This window comes from Aquarana catesbeiana, linkage group LG04, assembly GCF_042186555.1.
Source record: "Aquarana catesbeiana isolate 2022-GZ linkage group LG04, ASM4218655v1, whole genome shotgun sequence".
Lineage (NCBI taxonomy): Eukaryota > Metazoa > Chordata > Amphibia > Anura > Ranidae > Aquarana > Aquarana catesbeiana.
Window position 1 is genome coordinate 35597793 of NC_133327.1, and position 24091 is coordinate 35621883.

Here is a 24091-nt window from a genome sequence, read left to right on the forward strand (position 1 = left end):
GCCGACCTCCTGAACTCTGGTCTATGTCTGAACTATGAACTCAGGGTTACTACTACAGACCTCTGCACTATGTACTACTGAACCCTGAAGTCTGCATTTTATATTACTAACACCTGAACTCTATATTACATGCCACTGATATCTGAACTCAGCCATACTTACTGCTGACCTCTGCACTCTGCATAACGTACTAATGAACCCTGATCTCTGCATTACATACTGCTGACTATTACATTCTACTGCCTCTGCACTGTGCATTACATATTACTGACCTCTGAACTCTGGGTTACGTCTGACCTCAGGGTTACTACTGTTAACTTTGCACTCTGCATTACATATTTCTGACCCTGAACTCTGCATTGCATGCTACAGAGCTCTAAACTCTGTGTTAACTTACTACTGACCTCAGAATTCTGCATTACATGCTGCTGACCTCTGCATTACATTCTACTGTCCTCTGCACTGTGCATTACATATTACCGACCTCTGAACTCAGGGTTACGTCTGAACTCAGGGTTACTACTGTTTAAGGGTTACTTCTGCATTACATACTGCTTAACCTTGAACTCTGCGTTGCATGCTACAGATCTCTAAACTCTGTTACCTTACTACTGAACTTGGTACTGCATTACATACTACTGAGCCCTGTACTCTTCAAATCTTCCTTACTTTTTAAATGGAGCCTCACTAGATCACCTCCTTAAAAAAAAATATATATATATACTACACCCTGGTGATCTCTTCCATGTTGTTCGGGTAGATCTGCACTTCTACACGGTTCTCTAAGGCAAGCAGATAATCCCTGGAACAACAATCTTTGGTGTTATTAAATATAAATACTCACTTTTATTCTGTGCATTTAGCAACACCTCTACATTTTTAAAGTGAATATTTTTTTCTTGGTTATTTATAGCTAGCCATACATGTGACAATTTGATGGAGTGATCAGATTTTCAACTCCACTTTTTGTAGCAAAGACAAAATATGGTGGTTTTGATCAGTCACAAGCAGGTGCTTTGGGACTGCTCTGAATAATTACTATTCTGAATGAATACAGGGAGAAAATCCGATCTCTGCCATTATAGAGGGCCTCAAGTGTCCCCCCCACCCCCGACACTCCCAGCACAATTTTGTACCTCAGCGTCTAAAACTTTAGATCCTGCTGCATTTTTTGCAGTCTATCAAAATGCACACTGAAGATATTGGAGTATAACCCCCCGGCATTTGTGGCAGTGGCCGCAGAAATAACTCCCAGCATTGGTGGCAGTGGCTGTAATAATAACACACAGCATTTGTGTCAACTGATTGGTGTCAGTGGCTGCAATAATAACTCCCAGCATTGGTGGCAGTGGATGTAATAATAACACACAGCATTTGTGTCAATGACTGCAATAACCCCCAGCATTGGTGTCAGTGGCTGCAATAATAACTCCCAGCATTGATGGCAGTGGATGTAATAATAACTCACAGCATTGGTGCTAGTGGCTGTAATATTAAACCCCAGCATTGGTGTCAATAACTGCAATAACCCCCTGCATTGGTGTCAGTGGCTGCAATAATAAGCCCCAGCATTGGCGTCAATGACCACATTAACAACACCCCCAGCACTGGTGTCAGTGTCTGGCTGCAATAACAACCCCCAGCATTGGTGTCAGTGGCCACTATAATACCCTCCAGCATTGATGTCAGTGATCCCTGTAATAACCCCCAAAATTGGTGTCTGTGACTGCAATAATAACCCCCCAGCATTGGTATCAGTGACCACAATAATAACCCCAAGCATTGGTGTCAGCGACCACAATAATAACCCCAAAGCATTGGTGTCAGTGACCACAATAATAACCCCAAAGCATTGGTGTCAGTGACCGCAGTAATAACCTTCAGCAATGGTGTCAGTGACCGCAATATTAACCCCAAGCATTGGTGTCAGTGACCACAATAATAACCCCCAACATTTGTGTCAGTGACCTTAGTAATAACCCCCAGCATTGGTGTCAGTGACTGCAGTAATAACCCCCAGCATTGGTGTCAGTGACTGCAGTAATAACCCCCAGCATTGGTGTCAGTAGAGGTAAATTGGGTATCTGGAGGCAATGCCCTTAGTTTGTAATAATATACATTTGATTAGTCAGTCTTTAGGTAAAAACAAAGTTGAACCACGGTAGGGGGGTGATTTAAAAAGGGGCAGCCATCCTCAGAGTGTGTCCAACAACTCTGCGAAACATTTAAAAGAAACAAAGGGGGAGGCGCCTCTAAGTGTAGCATTAAAACAATATTATTTATTGCACAAGATTAAAAACACTGGGAGTAATGCTCGTCATAAGAATGTAGTCCTGGCAGTTCTACTGCGTCCCACAGGCTCCTCGCACGATCCGGGTAGCTGAGAGAGGTTCTGGTGTTATGTTGTGCTGAATAGCTGTACATTCAGGACACAGTCAGTGACCACAGTAATAACCCCCAATAGTGGTGTCAGTAACCGCAGTTATAACCCCCAACATTGATGTCAGTGACTGCAGTATTAACCTCCAGCATTGGTGCCAGTACTATTAACATTAACACGCATTGGTAGTGGGGGGGGGGGGTAGTGAAATTGAACCCCACCCACCCTACATTGATGGTCAGTAGCCGTGAAAGCTACCCCCCATTTCCCCCTGTATTGGTGGTCATGGCAATGAAAGTGAACCCCCACCCCCCCAGTATTGGTGGTCTTAGCAGTGAAAGTGTTAACCCTCTCAATCCCCTGTATTGGTGGTCATGGCAATACTTGTTAAACCCCTCCCCCTCCGCATTGGTGGTCATGGCAGTCAAAATTAGAACCCTGAGATCTGGGGCCTCATACCTGCATCGTCTACATGCATGCATTGGAAGCCCTGTGCATGTCCGGATGTACTGCAAGTCTCCAGTGGCTCAGGAAGCCTTGCGGCAGATCTGCACATGTGTGGAATCTGGCGGCACTTAGTCGCTGTCAGACTGACCAGGAAATGCAATGTCGCTCTTGCCTAGGCGTTGCGACATTAATTAAAAAAAATGTTTTTTACTCGAAATGTGGAAGAGGAAGGTGGGAGGAGCCAGAAATACATACATTGCTTTATTGGGTGCAGGTCCACTTCAACTCTTCTGGTCGAATATTCTTAAGGCTTTTATTCTCTTGGGATCAAATGTTAGGGAATGTTATGTTCCCTCTGCAAAAGGCAAGAAATCAAAACTGACTTTTGCACAGTGAAGATTTCTATATATAAACCCTGCAATGTCAATATGCCAACACTTCGGGGGTCTCTCAGGGTCCCCATCATCAATGACTGAATCAACCTAATGAAAAGGACTTTGCTCTGGCATATTGACGTATGTCCCATTAGGTGTCCACAATAAATAGTTGGAGCGCTGGTGGCTTTCTGCTGCACACTTGCAATTTACGCGGCAGGCGCTGGAAGACGAGGCGGAACAAATGTGATTACAGATCCCCCCCTTTCTCCCGTACGTACGCCCGGGAAGAGGGCGATGTGCGAGCCGCTCCTGCCGTCATCCTCTCTCCTCCCTCCATCATTCCATCCGCACCTGTTCCAGCTCCCGAACGACGTTCCCGGTCACATGACCAGCCCGTTTCCTTAGAGACCAGAGCAGAGCGTAGGGTATTAGGATGCTGCTCAGAGAAGAGGGAGCGAGCAGGCGAGAGGCGTCTCCGCACAGCTCCAAGGTAATCTGTGTGTGTGTATGTGAGACACGCTGCAGCCCCATGTGTGTGATCTGTGTCTTCCCCGAGCTGTGTGCTGGATGTCACTCCTCTGCTGAACAGCTCCCTGTTAACTCTTCCCTGTCCTCCAAGTGCTGAGCCCCCCGCTGTACGTTATCTACAGGGGCAGCTGACAATATTGCAAAGATCATTTTATTCTTTTTCTAATTTCCTTTTTATGTGTATCTGGCTAAAAAGTGAACGCTTAACGCTTTCCTTTAAATAAGAAAGTACGCTTGTTTTTTTTTTTTGTTTTTTTTTTTAAAAAAGCACTTGCTTGCCAATTCAGCAGGATTTTTAAAAGGCTTTGGGGTGGGAATGCAGCCTCTTGTCACATGACAACATTACCGGGCAGCTTAGATCTTTTTGCCTACGGTGTTAGGTTTCTTTCCTAGGCTTCTGAAAAGTAATTGGTGATGGATCACTTTTCAGATGGTGTTTTAAAGACTGGCAACAATTGGACAGGAGGCCACCTTTTGACTACCTCTTTTGCGACCCACCCCCCCCGTGCGTGACCCACGGTTAATTAGTGTGCCTGCTCAGGCTCGATCACTGTGGGGAGTAGCATGGGTGACGCCGTGTCTGCTGCAGGGGGCAAGGGATGGAGCTCGTCCCAGCTCCCGTAGTCGCGAAGGAAGAAAGGAAAGATCCCTGGTGCCGCATATCTACAAAGTCCTATGGTGGTAATAAGAGAGACAACCTCACCCTGGGCTCCCACAAGGCCATGCCTCCAATGTGTTTCTGCCCCCCGGAGCTTAGTCACGAGGGATGTTTTGGGACCCCGAGGGGGTGAAATACCAACCACCGCAACCACCTTAGCTGCATTTGGCACCTGCTTGCAGCACGGTCCTATTGACTTTAATGGGCAGAACACAATATGCCAAGTTAAAACTAGAGGTCCATGCCGCAAAAGTGGCACAAGCATGCTAGTCTGGACCTCCACGTCCGCCAGGAAGGTGAATGACAAAGGAGGGCATCACTAACCAAATACAAATATCTGTTTCTAACCGTGGCCGTGATTGGGGTCTCAGAGACCATGGTGGCCATTATAAGGGCTATATCACACTATCAATCCTATCACTGGCAGCAGCTCACCATGCAGTGATCGCTAAAACAGTGATCCTAAACCAAAGCAGCGAGGTGTCGCCCCCAACGAGCGATATTTTGTTATGAGGGAGTGACATTGTAGCAGCAGGTAAGTAGTAAGTAGTTTCTTCAATGGTCCTCTTGCTATTAAATTCCCCCACTGGCTGGATTGCTAATGTCTCATGGTCCCTATAATTTAGCTGGCAGGACTGACACCAAGAGGGAAATCGGGTGGACTGTGGCCCCTGGGTCGTTTAAATTAAAGCGTAACTAAACCCATCCATTTAACAGTTTCAAAAAACAGTTGCATCCCTGACACATGCCAGGAATATAAGGGATAGTTTACACTTGCTTCAAAACATGGCTTCGGAAACGCTTTGTTAAAGCTCCGGTCACTAAATAAAATGGTTTGCTTTTAAGCCAGTTTACACCTTGCTTTTGCTTGGTGCTTTGGTGGGGCTTCGATGAGCCTTTGGTGGAGCTTCGATGAGCCTTTGGTGGAGATTCGATGAGCCTTTGCTGGAGCTTCGATGAGCCTTTGGTGGGGCTTCGATGAGCCTTTGGTGGAGCTTCGATGAGCCTTTGGTGGAGATTCGATGAGCCTTTGCTGGAGCTTCGATGAGCCTTTGCTGGGGCTTCGATGAGCCTTTGGTGGGGCTTCGATGAGCCTTTGGTGGGGCTTCGATGAGCCTTTGGTGGAGCTTCGATGAGCCTTTGGTGGAGCTTCGATGAGCCTTCGGTGGGTCTTCAGTGGGACTTCAAGCAAGCTTTTCCATAGACTTCTATGGAGGCTTTTAAGATGCTTTGAGGCACCACTAAAGCAACATAGGGCATAATTTTTGAAGCAAAGCAAAAGCAAGGTGTAAACAGGACTGTAAGCTAACCATTTTATTTAGTGACAGGAGCTTTGACTGGCGTTCAGAGAACTTTAACAAAGCCTGTCCGAAGCCTTGTTTTGAATCAAGTGTAAACTAGCCCTAACTCTCACATTTGCTTGTGCTCCCAATCAAACTGTCAAACCATCCAATGGCTGGAGTCATCACTGATCACATGTGCAGCACCATGGCAGTTGAAGATCCCACAGAGGCTCAGATGGCATCTTCCTTGGCTGAAAAGGATACCAGTGTTTAGTACCGCTTTCAATGCAAAACATTTGTTTGAACTGATTTTTTGTTATTGCTCACTATACAGTTGATATAAATCCTAATGTATGGTGCTTAATTGCATATGTTAGTAGAAGCTAAAATGGTTCTAATTTACTTGCGGTGTATGGATTGTGCTTGACTGTGATTGCCATTTCTGTGGCTGGTCTTGTAATGCCCTGTACACACGGTCAGATTTTCCGATGGAAAATGTGTGACAGGACCTTGTTGTCGGAAATTCCGACCGTGTGTAGGCTCCATCACACATTTTCCATCGGAATTTCCGACACACAAAGTTTGAGAGCAGGCTATAAAGTTTTCCGACAACAAAATCCGTTGTCGGAAATTCCGATCGTGTGTACACAAATCCGACGCACAAAGTGCCACGCATGCTCAGAATAAATTAAGAGACAAAAGCTATTGTCTACTGCCCCATTTATAGTCCCGACGTACGTGTTTTACGTCACCGCATTCAGAACGATCGGATTTTCCGACAACTTTGTGTGACCGTGTGTATGCAAGACAAGTTTGAGCCAACATCCGTCAGAAAAAATTAATGGATTTTGTTGTCGGAATGTCCGATCAATGTCCGACCGTGTGTACAGGGCATAAGGCTTCTCTGTCTGCAGCTGTTCAGCTAGAATGCTGATTACATTGTCTGACGTTCTGATAAACTATAGAAAAGGCAGATACAGCTGAAATACCATCTTGAAAACATGGCACAGAAACCATAAAAAAAAAACGAGGAACTATGTGAAAAGTAACCTTTTGTAGTATTTGGCGGGTACAGTATATGTATACTCCCTACTGTACACACCATTGTCTGCAGGCTGTCTATTACTGTACAGAGGGCATTAGAATGTAAGCTCCTCTGGTGCAAAGAGGGATGAGGCTAGTTTATTGTTATCTGTACAGTACTTTGGTAAATGCATAATAGTGTGTGACTGTGGTGGAGACATTAGAGTGTAAGCTCCCCTGGGACAGAGACTGATGTGACTGGCTTAGTGTTCTCTGTACAGCACTGCGGTATAGGTTAGAGTTATAAAAACATATAATAATAATTGTGTGTGACTGTGGTGGGACATTAGAGTGTAAGCTGCTCTGGTGCAGAGACTGATGTGACTTGTCTAGTGTTCTTTGTACAGCACTGCAGAATGTGTTGACGCTATATAAATATATAATAATAGTGTGACTGTCGTGGGACATTAGAGTGTAAGCTCCTCTGGTGCAGAGACTGATGTGTCTCAGCATTCTCTGTGCAGCACTGCAGTATATATCAGGGCTATATAAATGTACAATAGTGTGTGATTGTGGAGGACACATTAGACTAAGTCAAAATATCTGGAAAAATAATTTGGATGGTTAAATGACTAATGAAATATATGATGGTCTGTTTAAAGCGGAATTAAACCCCAAACCCAAAATGTATGCTATTGCAGCTTACCAATGATTAGTGGTGGCTGCATTCATTTTCTTTTTTAGGATTTTTTTTTGTTTTTAGGTTTTGCATGAATAAATAAAAGCTGATCAATATAATCACCCCTGCCAATGTTAAGTGGTTTGACTTATCCATGTAAACTGATACATTCTGCTGGAGAGCTTGTGCTTTTGAAAGATAAGAGACTTGCTGGCTGGATCACCAGATGAATAGAAAGAAAGAGACTAAAAAAGGAAACTAATGCAGCCATCACATCTAAAAACTGGTAATCTGTAATATAATAAATGTTTGGGTTTATTACTGCTTTAAGGTTTAGCACCCAGGCCATGGTAGTTTGAACATTTAATGAAATACAGTTGAGGAACACGAGACGAAAACTTTTGAATGCTCGTGAACAATAAACGAAGCAGAAGAACTCCATGTGAAGGGCAAATAAAATCCTATAATTAATAAATAGATATAAGACAGCATTGTGTAAAGGTCTTGTAAGGACACGTATGCAATATATTGTGGGGTCCAGCAAATTCAGTAAAATGCATTGTAGGTCTCCCAATGAAATGTGAAAAGATTTGGGTTTCCTTAGTCCAGTGGTAAAAAGACTTCACCACTATACGTAGTGAAGATGGCTTACTGTTCAAACCGAGCACCAGAATGGGGAAGAAAGGGGATTTAAGTGACTGAACATGGTATGGTTGTTGGTGCCAGGTGGACGGTCTAAGTTTTTAAAAAACTGCTGATCTACTGGGATTTTCACATGCAACCATCACTCGGGTTTACAGAGAATGGTCCGAAAAAGAGAAAATATCCAGTGAGCGGCAGTTGTGTGGATGAAAATGCCTTGTTGAGGTCAGAGGAGAATGGGCAACTCAAATAACCACTGGTTATACAACCAAGGTATGCAGAATACCATCTCTAAACACACAACACATCAAACCTTGAAGTAGAAGACCAGGATGAACAGGAAACTGAGGCTACCGCACAGGCTCACCAAAATTGGACAACAGAAGATTGGAAAAACGTTGCCGGGTCTGAGGAGTCTCAATTTCAGCTGCGATATTCAGATGGTAGGGTCAGAATTTGGCATGAACATGAAAGCATGGATCCATCCTGTCTTGTATCAACGGTTCAGGCTGGTGGTGTAATGGTGTGGGGGATATTTTCTTGGCACACTTTGGGCCCCTTAGTACCAGTTGAGCATCGTTTAAATGGCACGGCCTACCTGAGTATTGTTACTGACCATGTCCATCCCTTTATGACTACAGTGTCCCCATCTTCTGATGGTTCCTTCCAGCAGGATAATGCACCATGTCACAAAGCTCAAATCAACCCAACACTTGTTTTCTTGAACATGACAATGAGGTCACTGTACTCCAATGGCCTCCACAGTCACCAGATCTCAATCCAATAAAGTACCCTTGGGATGTGGTGGAATGGGAGATTTGCATCATGGATGTGCAGCTGACAAATCTGCAGCAACTGTGTGGTGCTATCATGTCAATATGAACCAAAACCTCTGAGGAATGTCTCTAACACCTTGTTGAATCTCTGCCAGGAAGAATTAAGGCAGTTCTGAAAGCAAAAGGGGGTCCGACCCGGTACTAGCAAAGTGTACCTAATAAAGTGGCCAATGACTGTATAGCCAGGGTTAAGATAGCAATATGGCTTGAGCCCTAGTCCATTGACTTTGCCTAGACTGAGATGAGATCTTATCAGCCTGCTGCAGGCAGAAAGAAGCATGTCCTCACTCTCCTCTTCCCCAGTGATCAGACTGTGCATTCTAACTTTGGTTGAGAGGCTGATTTGTGTCAAACATTTACACTATTGTGTCATCTCTGAGCCAGGATCTCAGTCCAATAAGTAGATGATGACCCTAGATGACTTTGCACACCTTTTTGTTTTTAATGCACCTGGCATGTATTTAGCAGATTTAAACCAAAAGCTCAAATGAGCTTTAACACAAAAATATATATTTAATGCCGTCTATTTTTTTGAAGGGGGGGGGGGAGAAATTGGTGCTTTTGTGACAACGGGTACCTACAATTGTGATAGCAAAGTCCAGTGTGGTAGAATTGTAAAGGAGGGAATTGACAAGGCTGTCTTTATAGGGGGGTCTTTGCAAAGTCGGGGGTTCAGAACCAAACTGCCAGAGTTTAAGAGGGGAAACCTGATGGATGGTGCTGATGAAACAAGGGTACATACCAGCAGATAAACACTTATATACATGAAGCAGCTCCTCACTACATGAATAATGTGAAATAATGACGAGTGCACAGTTGATGCCCACGTCATGAACCAGAGCAGGGTCTGCCCTGGGTACGGGGTGACATTGGCAGCATGTGTGTGTATATATATATATAGTGGATAGAGACTGAGGCGTTCCTGGCAGCACCATCAGACATCCCTCCTCCCTGCTCCTTCTCTTCTGCTCATTAATGTGGATGTTCCGGCAGAGGGCTCGGCCGCGGGCTGGAGATCTGCCAGAGATAACTCAATGCTCTGTCTTCTCTGCCTCCCGTCTATGTGAGAGAGATGATACTATAACCCTTTATATCACTGAGCGCCCCTCCACCCCACATTAAGGGGCTTAGATGGTACTATGACTCTTTGTCACTAAGCGCCCCACCCCACATTAAGGGGCTTAGATGGTACTATAAGCCTTTGTCACTGAGCGCCCCCACCCCACATTAAGGGGCTTAGATGGTACTATAAGCCTTTGTCACTGAGCGCCCCCACCCCACATTAAGGGGCTTAGATGGTACTATAAGCCTTTGTCACTGAGCACCCCTCCACCCCACATTAAGGGGCTTAGATGGTACTATGACTCTTTGTCACTAAGCGCCCCCACCCCACATTAAGGGGCTTAGATGGTACTATGACTCTTTGTCACTAAGCGCCCCCACCCCACATTAAGGGGCTTAGATGGTACTATAAGCCTTTGTCACTGAGCACCCCTCCACCCCACATTAAGGGGCTTAGATGGTACTATGACTCTTTGTCACTAAGCGCCCCCACCCCACATTAAGGGGCTTAGATGGTACTATAACCTTTTGTCACTGAGTGCCCCTTCACCAACATTAAGGGGCTTAGATGATGTTATAACCCTTTGTCACTGAGTGCCCCTCCATCCCACATTAAGGGGCTTAGATGGTACTATAACCCCTTGTCACTGAGCGCCCCCCACCCCACACTAAGGGGCTTAGATGGTACTATAACCCCTTGTCACTGAGCGCCCCCCACCCCACATTAAGGGGCTTAGATGGTACTATAAGCCTTTGTCACTGAGCGCCCCCACCCCAAACTAAGGGGCTTAGATGATACTATAACCCAGGGGTAGGAAACCTTTGAGAGGTGCAGATCTATCTGAGCAACATGAAAGAGATCAAAGATCACAGGGATTTGGCGCCACTTTTTTTTTTTTCTTAAGAATGTAACTAGCAAGGCTTAACTAAATAGTAAGGACAACTTAGAAAAATATAATATAAGCTTTGCATACCTTAAAAGTGGACAAAGGCAGTGGACAATGTGTGGACATTGTCAGTAGGGTAGTGGATGATGTGTGAAATCATTTTTTTTTTTTTTTTTTACGATTATTGATTAAAATTTTATGTTGTGGAGCTTTGTGAAATATCAGGGGTCTTAACAGACCCCTTCATGTCTCACTCTTGAGACAGAGAAAAGAACTGAGGACAGAGATTCCCCAGTCCCTTTCTCTGGGGCCTCAGCTGCACTGGACAGGGAATGAATGGGAAGTGCTCTGTGATGAGCGACTTCCTGTTCATTCACAAACTGAAGCATAGTAAACACAGTTTACTATTTCAGGATGAAAAACATAGTAAAGGGAAGGGGTTGGTAAATGGCCCCTTCCACTGCTGTCCATCCTGAAAGCATCCCCTGCAGCAGCCGGAGGGGGGGATGAACCAGGGAAGCACACAGGGGGACCCAGGCAGCAAGAGGAACAAGGAAAGGATGGGCAGCATTTAATGGACCCGATCACCTGTATTTTTCTCCAGCAGCTAAATGTTGGCGAGAGGGGGAGGAGGAGAAACGGGCTTCCAACTGCTGCAAGAAAACACAACTGATCGGATCAAGTAAATGCCACCCTACCCATTTTTATACCTGTACCTCTTGCAGCCCAGGCCCCCTGGAGCATGAGCGGAGTCACCATTGCGACCCTTCTTACTACTCCCACGTTTCCTGGAATTATTCTTTAACTATAGCAATGATAAACAAGGATCTTCTAGATCGTAAGCTCTAGAGAGCAGGGCCCTCTGATCTCTCATGTATTGAATTGAATTGTAATTGTACTGTCTGCCCTCATGTTGTAAAGCGCTGCGCAAACTGTTGGCGCTATATAAATCCTGTATAATAATAATAACTTGTACACCAGCATTTATTTCAGTGTGTTCTTATCTTAATTGTTCTTTTGTATTCTCTTCAGCCCAGCTCGCCCCAACATGAATGATGCAATGGTCACTCATATTTCATCTGGCGCACCCACACCCACAAAAAGGTAGGTGGTGGAGCTTCTGTCTGTCGATATAACTCTTCCAAAGCTGTGTGAAATGTACCCGAGCTGTAGAAATGACAACATTTGACAGTGTCAGGACAACGCACAAGATCCCTTTTTTTTTTTTTTTTTTTAATTCGATCTAGCTTTTTGTCAGTGTTGAAAAACTAATACCCTCCAGAGAGTAGTGAAGACACAGCATCATCATTCATAACAAGGACACTGATATTCCTCGCTGTGTATATAGTGAACACAGCAGATATACCATCAGAACTCCTGCAGAATGTATCATATCGCAGGTTGAAGCATTGTGCGTTGGCGTAGGTGGCAGACTGCATTTTGTCTGGTTTATTGTGTATGTTTCATGTCATCACTGGTCCCACAGCCTGCCATCGAGGGCCCCTGCTCATTCAACCCATTAACATTGTCTCTCATTTCTCACCGACTGTCACTAGGTTACACACGGACACAGGCGGACGGGTACCCGACGAGCACACTCTGATAGCGGACTATGTGGCTCGCCTCCGCAGTGGCACACGGTCAGTGGCAGGAGTGTGGCTAAGTCCACCACTATAAGAAACTTTTTTTTTTTTTCCCAACTTACAATCCTCACTAACGTTTTTTCCTCCGGATTAAATAAATAACAGACACTAACACCTTTCTGGAAATTATAATAAGCATCAATATATTTCTATGCACTTTCTCTGCTCTCACTAAATCTTATGCTATTAATGTGATTCCAAGCAGCTGAATATGCATTTGACTTGCATGCCTGCAAAATGATTTGTAAAAGACTGCAGAAATAGTAGATATAATCACAGTTAATGGTATGCAATTAAATAATTAGAATAGTATATGTAATCACAATCAATTTTATGTGATTAAATAAATGACAAATAGACCAAATAACTCAACTCAACAGATGTCAAGTGGGTTTATGTAAAGCCAGGGTGCTGTCATATAAGTTACCTCAATTACTGCACAGGGGGTAGTTATGAATAGGCCGGTATTACTGCATTAAGGACAGGTGGGAATGGGGTAAGGCAAGCCAAATATGATTCAATTTTCATGGAAAATCACAGTCAGTGTTGTGGGGTAATGTCTCCCGTAGAGCTATTGTGTTCTGGGGGGGGGCATGGGAAGCCTTCCCTGCAGGCAGAACGCAATGATTAATGCTAGTGGCTATTGTCTGCTGCAATAATATATATATTATTTATATTATATAATAGTAATCACATGCTAAAAATCAGGCCGGCTGGTTGTACCCAAGTCGATTGGAGGATCGACTTTGGTACAATCAGCCTGCCCATAGATAGATCGAACCCTGGCCGGTCCCTGCTCAACCGGCCGAGATGCTATGCATCTATGGCCGGTTTAAGGTAAGGGAGGTCAACCAAGTTGACAATAAATTGAATAATTTTAGGATACATCCCCTGTGCTGATAAGTTTTTTTCCCTTTCCAGTATGTTATTAACTGTATCCTTCCACTGGATGACCGATGGGGGTACAGAACTGCGTCTCTGTCTCTAAACTGCTATTGTACATCACAATGGTGATGGCCAGTCTAAGCGGTTTCCCACCTGTTCCCTTTCTAAGCCCCCACCCCACCCCTTCCTGTCCATCACTCTTCAGAAACAGCCACCCCTACTGAAAGACTGATTTGAGATACTAGCTGGGGTGTGACAGCTTAGTGTAAAAACAGATCACACTGCCTGGCTTGCAATGTTTTTAGAAATACATATAGGCTCAAAGTAAAAGGTGTTTATTTATATTGAGCAGAAGTTGCCCTCGCTGTGTATGTACACTACATAACTAAAAGTTGGTAGACATAGACAATCACACCTATATTTGTTTGTTGGACATCCCATTCCAAAACCATGGTCATTCATATGGAGTTGCAATCCCCGCTCCCCCACTTGCAGTTATAACAGTCTCTGTAAACTTTTGGAATATATTTGAGTATTTATGCCAATAAGTGAGGTCATGTATTGATGAAGGATGAGAAGACTTGGCTCTCAATCAGTGTTCCAAGTCATCACAAAGGTGGTCAGTAGGGTTGAGCTCAGGGCTCTGTGCAGGACACTCGAGTTCCTCCACACCAAACTCCTCAAACCATTTCTTTATGGACATTCCACACAGGCATAGCCCTGGAAAGGAATAGAACATATGTTGGTTTTTATTAGTGATTCCCAGGGAGATTTACCCTCTCACTGTGGCTCCATTTGGGCTAAAACTACACAGCATTGTGTATGTGTGCAGTGAAACGCTGTTCATGTAAACATTATCCAAGTGCACTGTGCCATTTCTTAACAATATGAGCATGCAAATAAGTCTTTGTAATAGTTTCACGTAATCCCCTAAACAGCCAAACTTCTTCAAGGGGGGTGTAACACTGTGAGCCAATCAGGCGCCACTGCACTGTGACATTTGTTCAACACTGGGAGCTTGCTGCATAGAGAGAGCAGAGCTGGAGGTGGTTGGGTGACAGCTCTTTAATGCTTAACTGTATACCTGGGCTAAATAAAAAATAAATAAAAAAAGAGCGAAAAATACATTCAGTACATCTCTGCAGTACATGCATACTTCTCTGTGTTTTGCCTTTGTAAAAAAGTACAGAAAAATTCCCTTTCGATTTATCGGAAGCAGCTGCGGCCTGTCCATAAGGGGCACTGCCCTCCCATCAATGCATGTCTGTCCCCCTAATCTACATGCGGGGTGCCGGACCCATGGATTCCATTTGGGGGGGGGGGGTTTAAAGCACATGATTAGGCTCTAATAGGCTTCAAAAAAGGGTGACCTCAGGGCGCAGAGCACTGCGCCCCAAGCATACCCACTTGTGTGACAACAACGAATGAATATTTACTATTGTCACACTGATTCTCCTCCCGGCCATTCAGGAAGCAGGTCCTGAGACTCGTCACCCCATTGGCTGAAAGGACAGGTTATCCTGTTGGAAGCCTAGGAGGAGATGCATGGTGGAAGCCGCCATAATGCAGAGGAGGAGGAGACACAATGGAATCCCCCGCACATAGGAGCGCTGCCCGCGACCTAGATGGGGTAAGTGCGGGGCTGGATGACCTACCGATCGACCCCATAGGGGGGTGGGGGATGTGCGGGTGACCCGACCGACCAGGGGGGTGGTTGTTTGCCGCCCCCCCCCAATAAAAAACACAAGCCGTCACTGATGAGAAGTTCAGTGAGATGGCTAACATCCTGTAGTGGGCTGCCAACACAGTGTCACCAAAATCCCAAGCATTGTTAACCCTGCTCGGTTTTTCTCTTCAGGGCTACAGAACATCTCCCCCTCTCCATCCCCTTTGTAGTCCAGCAAAAGTAGAAATGGGCAGGTCTGACAACACTACTCGGGATTTCAGTAGAACAGAGGCAGTGTTGTCTGCTCACTACAGGAAGTTGGGAGCTCAATGGACTTTTGGCAGATCACTAGGTATTTTTCTATATTTGCAGACAAAAAAAAAATCTTGGGGAAATGAGCATCTACTGCAGAGATGCACACATTTATATTTTTCCCAGACAATTACTTTAACGGCAGTGGAGAAAAGTGAGGTCAGTGACATCTCTGCTGTCTGGAAGAAATGCCTAGAGCATAAAATGAGCTCACCGGGATTATAATTCATTCCAACAATTCACACATTACAATATAACACTTGCCTGAGCCACCCCTTTTGTATTGAATTTTGTATGTTCAACAAATTATTTGTTAAAGAACATAGAAAACAAGCCCAAAATGAACAGTATCTTTTATAAATGTAAAAAAAAAAAATAGATTTGTTATGCAGTAGGTGCAGAGGCAGCAAACAGGAACAAACCTCCAGAACCAAGATCCAACAGGTCCTCCGTGAGAATGAGTTTTGGGTGGACTGACCCTTTAAGAGATGTCAAATCACTGTTCCTTCTGCTCGCCATGCAGGCCAAAAATAGAACATGCTCCTATCACTATCCTACAGTCCGAGGAGCTTCATTCCTCCTAGTGATCGATAGAATTGTCTAGTGAGTGCTCGCGGGACAGCGCTGTAAGCTCAAGCGTCACGCCGAGACCAAAGAACGATGTAATTATCGCAGCTCCCACAGATGCCGCAGCAACATTAACAGCCTGCCATCTCCATCCCCAAAATTGCTTTTTCTTTGCTGGCTTGAGCGAATGTGCTGACTGTTGTGTCCCAGTGTCCCCATTCATTTGGTACATTAATTTTCTGCAATAGGCATTTGCTGGAATCAAGTAAGATATGATACATTCCCAGAACTCATCCTGACTTGCCTCGACCCTTTAAATAAAGCCGTAGTTCACCCATGCTGGGAAAGTTCCTTTAGTCCCCCCATCTGCAGTGACACATACTCCCCTTCTCTTCACTACCCTACTTCATTGTTACACTGCTAAAAGCAGGAGAAGCCGCCCTTTAAATTGCTCGGGTCAAAGCTTACACACTGCTGTAGATTGTGGAATGGGACAATGTTAACAATGTTGGGTCTTGGTGATTGAGTCACATGCTCCTTTATATACAGTATTTTGTTTGCTTTAGAGAGGTGGGGGGAGTAGTGAAAACAAGTGGGCACACATTACCGGTGATAGATTCAGTTTATCAGGCCAGTACTGCAATTCAGCACTCCAGGTGCTCAAAGTCACTTTGGTACACAAATATCCAATCTTATTTTATCGGGCATTCATGTATTGATATCTGCAACCCAACAGCAGTTAAAATATTTCCCATTATTGCCAATTGCCCCTTTTCTAATTTGTGGGTTTAAGAGCCACTGTATACTGTAATTTAACCACTTCCGGGAGCACCATTATCCCAAGTGTACGTCATATGATGTCCTCCCATTCGCGCACCTTGTGCGAGCCCTAGGTGCCATGCAGCGGTGGCATAAGTGACCTGCTGTGGACACTGCGGAACACATATCGTTGTACCGACTCTGGTCACAATGATCACAAGGTACCAATCGCAGCGATCACATGTCGGCTTTCATTCATAGCCATTGTGTACTATTATGATGATTTCTGTGATTGGTCACAGTGATCACATGGTGCCGGGCCAAACACAGCAGACCTGTACCATGTGATAGCTGTGACCACTCATGGCTATCACAACACAGTGGCACATGAATGGATGCCATTCGCAGTTTCACAGTGTAAAGATTATTGCTTATACAGTGATCATCACTGTAATAAGTAATCATAGTGTAAAAAAACCCTGATCACCTCTCTAGAGCTGTACAGTGTCATTATGTTGACACGGTACTTCTCAGGTCACAGTATGCAAAAAATAAATAAATAAAACCAATTACTGTATTTATCAGCGTATAACATGCACAGGCATATAACACGCAAATTCATTTTAAGAGGGAAGTTTCAGAAAAAAAACGTACATTTTAAATAGGGAACTTGGAAGCAAAATAAGTGTCAGTGCCCATCTGCAGCCTCACATGTACCATTGATGCGGCCTCATCAGTCCACATCAATGCAGCCTCACAAGTGCCATCAATGCAGCAGTCTCACCATTGCCTTTAATGCAGCGGTCTCACCATTGCCTTTAATGCAGCGGTCTCACCATTGCCTTTAATGCAGCGGTCTCACCATTGCCTTCAATGCAGCGGTCTCACCATTGCCTTCAATGCAGCGGTCTCACCATTGCCTTCAATGTAGCGGTCTCACCATTGCTTTCAATGCAGCAGCCTCACCATTGCTATCAGTGCAGCCTGATTGATGCCCATCTGCAGCCTAAAAGGGACAGGGAGGGGGGCGGGACGAGCGCCGACAGATTACATACAGTGAGAATCTCCTATGATAGACAAAACAGTGGTCCTATGGCGGCCCAGGAGACGGAACTTCCTATTACAGAGGACACCAAGTAAACAGGAGATTCTCACAGTATTTATTCTGAAGGCGCTCATCCTGTCCCCTCCAAGGCAGCTAAAATTCACAGGCGGCAGGGGTCAGGAGTGTGTAATGCACAGGTGGCAGGGGTCAGGAGTGTGTAATGCACAGGCGGCAGGGGTCAGGAGTGTGTAATGCACAGACGGCAGGGGTCAGGAGTGTGTAATGCACAGACGGCAGGGGTCAGCAGTGTGTAATGCACAGACGGCAGGGGTCAGCAGTGTGTAATGCACAGACGGCAGGGGTCAGGAGTGTGTAATGCACAGACGGCATGGGTCAGGAGTGTGTAATGCACAGGCGGCAGGGGTCAGGAGTGTGTAATGCACAGACGGCAGGGGTCAGGAGTGTGTAATGCACAGACGGCAGGGGTCAGGAGTGTGTAATGCACAGACGGCAGGGGTCAGCAGTGTGTAATGCACAGACGGCAGGGGTCAGCAGTATGTAATGCACAGACGGCAGGGGTCAGGAGTGTGTAATGCACAGACGGCATGGGTCAGGAGTGTGTAATGCACAGGCGACAGGGGTCAGGAGTGTGTAATGCACAGGCGACAGGGGTCAGGAGTGTGTAATGCACAGGCGGCAGGGGTCAGGTGTGTGTAATGCACAGAGTGCAGTGGTCCGGAGTGCGTAATGCACAGAGTGCAGAGTTTGGACAAGAGTAATGCTGAATACAGAGCTCTGGTGCAATGTACACAGTGCAGGGCTCAGGAGTGCATATTGCACAGGGATCAGGACTACATAACCCACTGGATTTAGGGGTCAACACTACTTAAAATGCAGGGGTCAAAAGTATGTCATGCACTGGTCAGGAGAGCATAATGCACAGGCCAGTGTACAGAATATACCAAAAAATACCATATCCTCTCCCTTCCTGAAACCCACTTACCAGACCTTACCAGTTTATTTAAAGTTTTTATGCATTCCCAGGTGCCAGGAGTGTGTGGTCAGGTAGCTGACAGAGCAGCAGCTGTCAGGCATCAGGTAACATCTGAGCTACAACACTCAAGCCGAGTACACCCTATCCATTTTTTCTTGTTCAACCTAGCAGGTTGAAAAACTGAAGAGCTTGGGAGCAGATCCTGCACTAACAATCTGATGTTAGTACAGCGATCTCCTCACTGAGCTATTGTGTTTTGACAGGGGGTGCCCCCCCCCCCGCCAGAACATACCGGTCAAACAAAGCTCACACACAATAGGTAACCTTAATAAGATAAAGTATAAATCTCATAAGTAAATCTGCACAAGTATAAAAATGTAGGAGTCAGTAAAGTTGGTTTGCCATGGTAATCTATGGACCTGTTCCTCACTGCTCCACCTGACGTGACACTGAATTGCTCCCACCCATAAACTGCTAGTGCGGTTAGTGCTTCGCTCATACAGATGCCATCCAGGAAGAGAGGTGAGTATACTGCCCATATTCTCTGGCACGGCTGTCATCAAGTGAGCGATATAACAAACGTGGTCTGGCCTGTATCTTGTGTTCCTGACACCACAGATTGTGTGACTGCTCGCTTTGTGCTTACTGCTTTGTTTGTCTTCACAGCGTACTTGACAGCCCGAGTCGACTAGACGAGGAACACCGCCTGATCGCAAGATACGCCGCACGGCTAGCTGCAGAAGCCGGCAATTCCGTGAGTGCCACCTCTACTGACATTCTGTCTTATTAAGAGCACCTGTACTGTAGAAATAAACGTACTTCTGTGAAGGAGGATAGGTTGGACAGATCACTGCCTACATCTGTTCACCTTGGTCCTCGCTCTGAAATTAAGCAGCTGCAAACCCATACACATTTAAATGTCCTTTGAAAACATTTTGTTTGTCAAGAGCTTGATTTAACCGACTTGAATGGCAAAATCCAGACCAACACTGAAACTAAGCAAAAGGATCAAGGTTGTGTAAGTGGCCAGAATTAGGGCTCATGTCGACGAACATTGCTTTCATATACTGTGATTGCTATTGAAACGCATGTGATCACATGGCAAATGCTGCATTTGACAGGAAAAGGCTGAATTTGATCTGCTTTGTGCAATCACGCCTCAATGAGACGTGCTGCATCTAAAGAAATGCAACACAATGCAAATCAAATGCAGCCTGTGTGCTGCCATGTGCACTCAAATTAAGTCAGCGGGATTTTGATGACCTGCCTTTGACATGTATTTAAGCTCCGGAAAACAATGCCTGTCAACATTAGCCTTTAACCCTGTCTCTGCCAAAAACGTGTACTACGGCATGGCATCGAAAGGCATTAAATCAAGTTTTCAGTCTTCTTCTGGCTACAGTGTAGAAGTTATCAGGGATGTGGAAGTGAATGCAAAACCTTGCACTATGTGTTCTTATTTACACAGCATACCAAAAAATAAGTTTTAAAGGATAAGTTCACCTTTTAAAAAAAATAAATACATGCAGGTAAAAAAAGAAAAATTTCTAAGGAGACTGCATGATCAGCAGATCAACACGGGTGCAATCTCAGGCTCCTGCAGACTCTCAGTATAGCTGTTTGCTCCTACCTCGTATGGGCAGACAGTTACCTGAGAGCAGGAAGATCAACGGACTACGAGAGCGCTCACCAGCACCCTCATAGTTCATTGAAAACTACAAGCCGTCAGCTGCAATGTACTTGTAGGTATTCATTAGGGTTGCACCGATACCACTTTTTTAAGACCGTGTACAAGTACCAATACTTTTTTTCCAAGTACTTGCCGATACCGATTACCAATACTTTTTTTTTAATATCGTGTGACAGTGGCACTAATATGCAGCACTGATGACACGTGGACTATGTCGGTAGTTTTTATTTTTATTTAAAGCAGAGTTCCACCCCCTTTTGAGAGGTGGTCTTAAACGAAAGACCACCTCTCCACCCCTCATTTTTGGATATTAAAAATTTTTTTTTTCTTCTATTGGTACCTTTTTATGAAGTACAGCCTGTACTTCTGATCCATCCGGTCCACAGGGCAGGACGCCATATCCTTTGGTGGGGCGAGCCCCCCCGCTGTCTTCTGGGACCTGTGTGTGTCCCAGAAGACACCTGGCCATTCACAAAGCCGCAAGGCTCCACTGCCAGTTTCCCTTAGTTAGAATGGCGGTGTGGCGGTGCCTGCACCCGATCCAATGGACAGATTGGCCTCGGGGGGCCAACATCGTGGGCTCCCTGGACAGGTAAGTGTCCTTAATAAGTACGTTTTGAAAAAAAAAAATTTACGGGTGGAACAACACTTTAATTTTTTTTTTTTTTTTTTTTTACAATGCTTTATGGGGGGGATGGACGGTGTCAGTGTGGTTTTTTTTTTTTATGTATTTTTTTTACAATTTAACCTTTTCAATATCTGTTACAATTTCTTTTTTTTTTTTAAGCCCTTTTGGGGGGTGGCTTTGGTGAGATATCAGGGGCCCCTTTCCCTGTCTCCCTTTTGAGACAGGGAAAGGGGCTGAGGACACAGATTCTCCAGTTCCTTTCTCTGCAGCCTCAGCTACACTGAAGGTGAATGGACAGGAGATAGCGGCTCCTCTCCATTCATAATCTGTACGATGCTCAGTGACAGTTATGAATGAACAGAGTCAGTGATCACTGACTCTGTGCATTCGGAAAAGGAAGGAGCCGGTAAATTACATATTTACCGGCTCCTTCCTCCGCTTTCCATCCTGACGGATCGAGCATGGAGGGGGACCGGAGGAGGACTGGAGGAGGATATGGGGGGCAGTCGGGGATGATCGGTGTGGCGCTGGGGGGGGAGTTGCAATCACTGATCTCCCTGTATAGATTTCAATAAAGCAGCTGAAAGGAGAAGTGGCTGTCAGCTGCTTTATTGAAATCTATACAGGGAGATCAATTATTGTAACCCCCCCAGCGCTGCACCGATCATCCCTGACTGTCCCCCATATCCTCCTCCAATTCCCCTCCATGCTCCTAGGTCCCCCTCCAAGCAAAGGTAGAAATATACTTTAGGACATTTATCTGACATGCAGACATGATTGAAACTCAGTCAATCTATAATGCCTTTCACTGAAAGGGACAGTTGGAATTAGGATGTGTTTTCCAAGTTGTACAATTAATCATTCTCCCAAAAGCAGTTCGCCGCCAGTGTCTGCAGACAGGTTGGACATGAGATATGGGTTCCGTTTAATAAAAACGTCTCACTATGACAGACAAATCAAAGTAACGTATTTGCCTATTAGCAGTTGCTGCAAATAAATTTGTCTGCACTGGTTCTCCCTGAACCCGGCTTCATTGTTTTTTCTTAAAAAACCTTTTCAAACCCAAGAATATAAATGTAATATGTTGTAGCCTACCAATCATTCGATCTGGTGACTGCATTCATTTTACATTTTTTAGCTTTTTTATGTCCCTATATTTTCACCTGGTGATCCTGCCAGTAACACACTTCCTGTCCTAGGGTGTCGACGCTCAATCGCTGTCTTGTATCAAAGGAGGAGCAGTGTTGCCACTTTAGGACAGGTTTGCAGAACACCCTCTTATCTGCATGAGCAAGCAGGGAGGTGTTTTGTAGTCAGCAGAGATTGCTGGTAACAATTAATTTAATGAGAGTGCACTACAGGCAGAGAGCTAATCAGCTAATAAGATTTCTGGCAGGATCAACTGATATTCTTTGAACTTATCAAACAAATATAACAAATTGTATAATTAGCAGACCAAATGGGAGCAAAGAAGAGAAGTTCATTGTTGGGCCCATTTTCACATGGGCATTGTCCATGCCGCATAACCAGGAAATTGAGGCAAAGAGATCTTAGGGTGTCAAAGATCACTGTACAGTATCTATGGAGCCTAGGACGGGATTACTCAATACCTCTTTTTCTCTTCATCTCCATTATATAAGGGAAGGTATTTTTTTTTTAACTTCAGACAAGTTTTCTAGCAACACTTCAAGTCCCCTCCAAAGCTTCCTCAAGTCAGTGCAGCTCTTGGCTTGAGAAAGAAAGGATCAGGTTGGAGCCTATAGGCACTTTCACATAGGCAGTTAAGTTGCAGTTTTATCACCTCCCTCAAGCTGCAACAGTGGCTGAATGGGGCTGTACATGTGCTGCGGCCATGATGCTTTTCTCCACAGCAAAAATTTTACCACTGTCACATTCAGCAGGCAGTAGTACCGCTGCCGAACACCCCCTAATCAAGTTAACGGGGCCTCACCGCAACTGTCCTGTAACAACATATAAGATATGCAGGTGCAGGATGTGAGTAGGCAACATATCACCTCCAAGCCGTCTGTCAAAAAGTGCTGCTGCAACTGAACGATCCCTAAATATCGATTGTGCTTATCAGCTTGGATTTAATTAGATAAAACTCTGTCTGAAGGATTGGATCACAGCACAAGGTGTGCTATCAGACTGAGGTGTGCGCCAGTGTTAATTTTAGTCTTAGGACTAAAATGGCATTTTAGTTTTAGTCCCATTTTAGTCTTCTGCCATTGTTTTTAGTTTTAGTCGTATTTAGTCGACTAAATCTCCAGTACATTTTAGTCGAGTAAAATGTCCTACGTTTTAGTCGACTAAAATCTCCAGTACATTTCAGTAATTGCAATTTCGTTTTAGTCATAGTCTTTTGACTAAAATGGCTTTTAGTTTGTCGTATTTTAGTCATCTCAATTGTTTTAGTCGTATTTTAGTCGAGCACTACCAGCAGATCACTACCACCCCTCATCAGAGCTGCATGTATTTGTTTGGGCGGTGCCCAACGTGATGTCACCACGTACAGCGGTCGTCGGCAAAAAGGAACTTGTCGCTGACATTTTGCTAACAGCGGTTTATGCGCTATTGAGATACCTCTGATTTGCTTCATAAATCTGAGTGGATTATTTCATGTTTTATACTAAACTTTTACAGTATAAAGACATATTACGCTATGGGATTCTATGTTTTATATGCCCCCATGCATTGAAAGTGGAGTCAAGAGCCTGGACGGTTGTCTTCTCAATCACTGTGCATTCATTTGGGGTTTATCCACTAGAACGCTCCTGGCTTTTCATTCCTTTGAAAGCCTATTATCTCTGGTCACCCCCTCTGTCTGAATTTCTCTGCTGGACAGGAGGTCCACGTACCGGGATCGAGGACCGCTCAAGCCTTATGGGAGGTTTGCAACATCCCTGTGGGGATACACACGCTTCTGACCTTCTGTGATAGGGAGGTCCACCATTTCTGGTAAGCGTACCTGGGTTTATTTGGTGGAGGAATTGTCACTTAACATCGGAAGGACTTTCCCACTTTCTTCACGAAGGATCCTATTTTTTTCCTTTCTGTCCGGTGATTGGAGATTTTCCACCTGGATTGGACTTTTTTCTTT

General features: G+C 44.8%; 1 protein-coding gene across 8 annotated transcripts in view; it reads left to right on the top strand.

Annotated features, from left to right (window-relative positions):
* Positions 1–24091, top strand: part of DTNB (dystrobrevin beta) — a 235251-nt gene that overhangs the window by 148804 nt on the left and 62356 nt on the right. For 6 of the 8 annotated variants that reach the window (XM_073625026.1, XM_073625024.1, XM_073625027.1 and 3 more), the window contains 3 exons: positions 11835–11906; positions 12359–12442; positions 19340–19427. In XM_073625026.1, coding sequence (XP_073481127.1) covers positions 11835–11906; positions 12359–12442; positions 19340–19427 — 244 coding nt within the window. The remainder of the gene's footprint in view (positions 1–11834; positions 11907–12358; positions 12443–19339; positions 19428–24091) is intronic. The other 2 variants (XM_073625028.1, XM_073625030.1) reach the window with 1 other exon arrangement.